The sequence below is a fragment of the Embiotoca jacksoni genome, unplaced genomic scaffold (assembly GCF_022577435.1).
Source record: "Embiotoca jacksoni isolate LCO1_2020_lvr unplaced genomic scaffold, fEmbJac1.0.p SCAF_1, whole genome shotgun sequence".
Taxonomy (NCBI): Eukaryota; Metazoa; Chordata; class Actinopteri; family Embiotocidae; genus Embiotoca; species Embiotoca jacksoni.
In genome coordinates, this window is record NW_027185229.1 from 15,888,186 (window position 1) to 15,894,405 (window position 6,220).

The 6,220-nt window shown below is 42.5% G+C and overlaps 1 protein-coding gene across 4 annotated transcripts in view; it reads right to left on the reverse strand.

Moving 5' to 3' along the window:
• The window catches only part of cadpsa (Ca2+-dependent activator protein for secretion a), a 173,261-nt gene extending 168,084 nt beyond the window's left edge, over positions 1 to 5,177 (reverse strand). For 2 of the 4 annotated variants that reach the window (XM_069141990.1, XM_069141914.1), the window contains exon 1: positions 4,314 to 5,177. In XM_069141990.1, the coding sequence (XP_068998091.1) occupies positions 4,314 to 4,664 (351 nt within the window). In that variant the 5' untranslated portion in view covers positions 4,665 to 5,177. The remainder of the gene's footprint in view (positions 1 to 4,313) is intronic. The other 2 variants (XM_069142154.1, XM_069142071.1) reach the window with 1 other exon arrangement.
• Positions 5,178 to 6,220: the final 1,043 nt, after the last annotated feature.

Consider the following 6,220-nt stretch of genomic DNA (forward strand, 5'->3'; position numbering starts at 1 on the left):
ATCCAGCTGTTTTCAGTAACTATAGACCTATATCCAACCTGACCTTTATTTTTAAAATCCTTAAAAAAGTTGTCGTAAATCAATTATGCAAAGGATATACTGCATAAATTGCATCATTTTGCAGATAAAATCCAGTTAAATCTATCTATAAAACCAGTTAGTAAACTTCAAGAATGTCTCCAAGACATAAAGGCCTGGAGGACCTATAGCTTTCGCCTTCTAAATTCACACAAAACTTAAGTTATTGTAAATACATCAGAAAGTCTTTCTCCAATGACATATTTACTCTGGATGACAATGTTTTGGCCTCCAGCATCAGTGTGAGAAACCTTGGTGTCATCTTTGATAAGGATTTGTCCTTTAACTCACACATAAAGCAAGTCTCTCAGTGCTTCCTTTCATTTATGTAATATTAATCAAATCAGGGACATCCTGCCTCAACAGTTGATTCATACATTTGTTACTTAAGCGCAGGACTTTTGTATTCCCTTGTTGTCACGATGTCACCTTATTACATAGCCTGCAGCTGATCCAAAATGCAGCAGCGAGAGTCCTGCCAGGATTTAGCAGGTCATATTTCTCCTATTTTAGCTTCTTCATGATGTCTTTCTGTAAAATCAAGAATTTAGAATTCTTCTGCTGACTTACATAGCTCTTTATGACCAAGCTTTATCTTTTCTGAAAGATCAACTGGTACTATATCATCCCAACAGAGCGCTTCACTCTCAATGCTGGCCTGCTTGTGCTTCCTGGAGTTTCCAAAAGTAGAATGGGAGACAGTCTTCAGATTTCTGGTCCTTCTCCAGTGGAGCCAGCTCCCTGTTTGGGTTCAAGAGGCAGGCACTTTCTCTGCTTTTAAAATTAAGCTTAAAACCTTCTGTTAAAGCCTGTTATTAGGGTTTGACTTAGATGACCTTCAGCCATCCCTTAGTTATGCTATTAAAGGACGCCGCTGGGGGACCTCTCACGATGCACTGAGCTCCTCTCCTCTCTGTCTTTCACTCTCTAAGCATTTATATGACACCATTACATCTCCTTAACTTTATGCCTTTCCTTGCCCATAATTTTGTTATTGTTTGTCATCTCTCTATGCAGTTCTCCACACTCACGTTGTTGTGTGGTTTTTTTTTTTTTTGCAACTGTCTCTGGAGCTGCATATTTCTGCTCTGCGGTTACCGGCCCCACCGACAGTTTATTATCTCTTATATCTCTCTACTGTTCTTCTCTCTCTCTGCATGCCCCTCACCCCAACTGACTGAGGTAGATGGCTGGCCACCTTAAAGACTGGTTCTGTCGTAAGTTTCTTCCTGTTAAAAGATAGCTGTTGCTATCACTCCAGCTGTCGCTCATGTGGGAGTTGTTGGGTTCCTCTTTATGATATTATAAGGATCTTCCGTAAGGACTTTGCTGTGTTAAGTACATTGAGATAACCTGTGTTGTGATTTGGCAAAATCAATCAAATGTGATTTGAATTAAATTAGCCAGCCCTGTTCACTCACAGTACAAAGGTTCTGGGTTTGAACCTGCAGGTTGTCTGGGGTCTTTCTTTGTGCAGTTTGCGTCTTCTCCTAGTGCCTGCGTGGGTTTTTACCAGGTGCTCCGGCTTTCTCCAACAGCCCAAAGACATAAATGTTTAGTTAATTGTTTAGTTAATTGGTGATTCTAACGTGGCTGTAGGTAGAATGTGAGCATTAATGGTTGTCTGCCTTTCTGTGTTGGCCCTGTGATGGACTTGACAAGCTGTCCAGGATCAGCTGGGATCAACTCATGACCCTATTCAGGATAATATGGTTACAGATAATGGATGAATGGATGAAAAGAATTAATGTTATTTGAGAGCTCTGGTAAATTTCTCCTTTTGAAAATGTACCATGATGCCTATGCTGCAATGTAACAATAGGCTCTTTAGACAGAGGGATTTCTCTTAGATTTCAGTTGTACGTACATTTTTACTTTTACTGCTGCGCTGTGGAAAATGACCTGATTCAGCTTACAGCCAATAGACTGGTGTTTCTGTGACCTCAAACTGTGGATAGAATTATTTTAGACTGGTAAAAACATTGATTTTTCTTTTATTTCAGTAAGCGGCTGCCACATTGATGCTACCTACCCTCTTGTGGATCTTTGTCATGGGATTGTGTACACACTTCAAGAAACAAGTTCACAGTTAAATAATGAGATAAAATGACTCTCTTTAGCTGTCTTCACCTGACGTCCACATGACATTTTCAGAAAATCAGGTTACTATTGAAGCTACACTTAGTCGGTTATTTTACAACCTAGAAGGGCAGCAATGTCGAAGCCAAACCTCCGTTTTTATGGCAAAGTATGACAAAATTACTTTTAGTTATTTATTTCAAAGCGTACAAATAGTAACCTATGTGTTACTCTGATTTTTGTAAAGTGCTTAAACACGGTTTTCAGCCTCCACTGAGTCCTGGAGCCTTTGTGATTAGCTAATTAACCACAAGAACTTCATTAAAAGGGGTCGGGGGAGGGGAAAGGAGAAAGAGAAGGGCAAATTTGCTAAACTGAAGCCCAAACAAAATGAAGGCAATCCAACAACATCAGGCCACTGTGGTTCAGGAACTGCAGGCAGAACTCAAAAATACCACACCCAGTCGACCCACTGGATGTTTTTCAGGTGTCTATCTCGTGAGCATTTAGTGTAATCTTCAGTTTTGCTCAGTCCAGCTGTCTACACCAGCCTTGTACTGCATCACATTTTGCATCTGTAATTGAATCCCAAGGCATCGTTTCTCCCATCTTACATACACATGCTGCTGTGGCTGCTCATGCTATTACGCTAAGTATTGTCAAGCCTTGTCTGAGGACTGCACAGCAGAACTGGTGTCGACATGGTGTGGGCTCAGAGCCATGCTGTCACCGAATGCCTTTAATACCAGTACAGACCACTTGGAGTCTGTCATTTTGGACATTAAGATGGCAGCCTTTTTCAGACCCCTGCCCTCAAAACTTTGAATTTTGAAATTGAGATGCTGTGTCCAACAATTTACACAACCTTACCAACAGCAGACTGTCGAACAAGTGCACCTCCCTCCACTTCGCATGTGGAAATAAGAAAGGAAGCGAAGTTTGAACCTTTAAGCTCTCCTTTTTCATTCTCTACACACAATGATTGCTGCTATTTTTCAAGCACACTGTAACATCCTGCAGGGAGAAGATTGTCCATAAATGTGTGATGTCATCCCCTTTTTTTTGGAACTTTAATGCATCTCCTTCCTCTCTCTCTATGGCAGTATGTTTTTCAGACAGCCTTCCAGTGTGGATTTTTGGAACAACTGCAAACACTTTTGCCTCCAGTGTTTGGGGACAGCATGCTATACAAACGCCCTCAGCATCACGCCTGACTTAAAGGTCTGCAGTACCAGCACAGAACACTGGGGGTCTGTCAACCCTCAACCACCAGGTAACATAGCTTGGTCATAAATAAAGTGGTATTCCTTCATAAATGGCACATCAACGCATATTTACTGTATAGAGAACATTCAATCAAACAGAACATGGTGAGTGTTGCAGAGTCTCTTTCTTCTGTGCAACAGACTGTTCAAATAAGAGTGTTGCTTGAGAGCAACAGGAGGAGGGAACACTGATGCAGCCATGCCCAGAGACAATTCACATTTCCAAGAGCTACTACAATGGGTGGGAACAACATGAAGGCACATGCTCGCTCTCTCTCTCTCTCTCTCTCTCTCTCTCTCGCCATCGCTCTCTCTCTCTCTCTCTCTCTCTCTTTGTCTCTTTCTCTCTCTCATTTCATCTTTCAGTATTTCCTTTTGTTGCCAATCAGGTCTTTTTTTTTTCTTTTTTTTTTTTACTTTGGATTCCCACATTTGATTGCTTCAGAAACCTTTTTACACCTTTAGCTTTGCAGTTTAGCTTTGTCATCGTCACGGTGTGGGGTGGAGGGAGAAAAGAACATATTTGCAATCAAACAGAATATTTGCTCTTGTGGAGTTAGTGTCATGCCTCTAGTAGAATCTTTGCGATGCAGTGAGGTGGCGCAAACTCTAATCTGATACTGCACTTCCTCAATCACAGTCGATCTACCTTTGGATCACTGTGCGACGTGCGGTAGCCTCAATGTAAAATGTGAAGGTGCGTAAGGTTGAATAAACTCAGTTATCTGTTTTCTTGATTATTCGACCTCAAGGCAGCACGCGCCGCGGTGCGACTGTGGAAGCAACAGTTGGTGTCATGGATCTAGGCGATGCCTGCTGCAAGAGCAACGTATTCAGATCACAGCTTTGAAGTTAGGTGTGGGTTCCTCTCCTTTTTCACTCTGCTCTTACCTTCTGCTGCCTCCTGGCCATGTCAGTAGGTTGTTTTGCGTTGAACGGATAGGCTATGCAGCGCATCACAAACACATACAGCTGGAGTCTCTTTTTCCTCTCCTCCTCCTCTCTCTGCATCTTCTCCAGGTCCTCCTTCTCCTTGTCGCTGCCTACCGACGGGCTGGGGCTGGAGGGTCGCACACCGCCGCTCCCGCGGGCCCGGGGCTGGAGCCCTCCTCCGCTGTGGCCGTCGGCTGCTCGGCCCGGTGTCAGTCGTTCTCCTCCGAGGCTTTTCGGGGCCGCCAGCTCTTTGCTCTCCACATCCAGTATCTCATCCCCTTCCTCCTCGCTGGAAGATGGGTCCAACATTCTGCTGTGGCTTGGATGGAGACTTTACCCTCAGTAAAGGTAAAACTACAAAAGTAAAAAAAAAATATTTTTTTTTAAATAGGTTGATCAGCGGCTGTGTCAGCCACAGAGGGAGAAATCCGAGGGAAACCGCTTGGAGACGCACAACCTGACTGATGAGCGGCTCAGACTGTTGCTTCTCAAGAAGAAAAAAAAAAAAAAAAACTGCCGTCACACGAGTCAATCTCAGCGAGAAAAATCAAAGAGTTGTAGAATCTAAGTGGCAACGTGATTTCTGAGAATTTCAACTCTTCCAGTCAGAGGTACACAGGAGGGATTTATCAGGAGAGCTGATATAAAGGGGGAGGGGTCGCAGAGAGAAAAAAACAGGAGGAAGCGCTGATGTGTTGATGCTCAGCTCGCTGGAGGAGGAGGAAAAGGAGGAGGAGGGTTCGGAGCTGACCGCGGTGCTGAAACCCGATACCAGGCTGCTCTGGGATCAGTTTGATCAAGCAGCGAGCACTATGGATGAACGGCCACCTGATGATCTAGTCAAAATAGGACAGGTTCAGACAGCACCAAACCGGAATCAAAGCAGTTCGGCTTTCACAATAAAAGCTTCACTACATGGTTTGAAAGGAAGTCTGTTGTCTTCAACTTCACGCAGTGACATCGGGGTGAAATTGAGTGTTAGTTTAGGATGTTTATTATGTTTACAAAGCCTATTTATTTTACAAATGATGTAAAGCTACTGAATTTCTATTGGGATCAGTGACGTATCTGTCTGTCTATCTATCTATTGAAGGATTGACCATTGATCATTGATCATCAGTGCGACACTGGTCATTCATGAAAAAGGTACAGCATTAAAGACCTGTTTGTGGTAACAGATGTATCATCTCAAACTGTTTCACATGTTAATATTTACAGATACATAAAGTAGGCTATTGATATAAGTGAATGTCATTGTTACACCATAATTTGTTGTTCAAAGAAAAACAGTCCAAAGTCATACAGTATCTATGTACAGAGTAGATGTGTGATGAGGTGGTAGAATTACAATTCAGAGACACAGAGTTACAATATCAAGTAAATAGAAAAAAATATATAATTAATTAAAATATTACTTGTAATAAGTTACACATTCAGGCAGAAGTATAAAAGTGTGAAGATGTCAAAGGAATTTGAGATGTCCCTGGGTAGAACCTGGACCACAAAACCTCTTGTGAACCCTGAAGGCCTGGAGAAATGCCTTGGTGAAAATGTCCTCTGAAATTTCTGTGAAAAGGGAAAATAACACAAAGATTGGATTCTTCGATAAAAACATTAGAACTTTCAAGAATACCCATTTCGTTTGACTAAATCAAGACAACTGAAGCCTCTGTGATGCTTCTCCCACCGTCTATGAGGCACTCCTAGCCTACCTTAGCTGGGATTGGCTGACATTGGAGGGTTGTCATCACATGCAGCTCACTTGAGCCTTCCAGTCTCTGAAAGGTTGTACATGTTTTCATTATGTCTCTGTTCTGTCTACCTGGCATCAACAATTTGTAGTGAACAAACTATTCACTACTCGC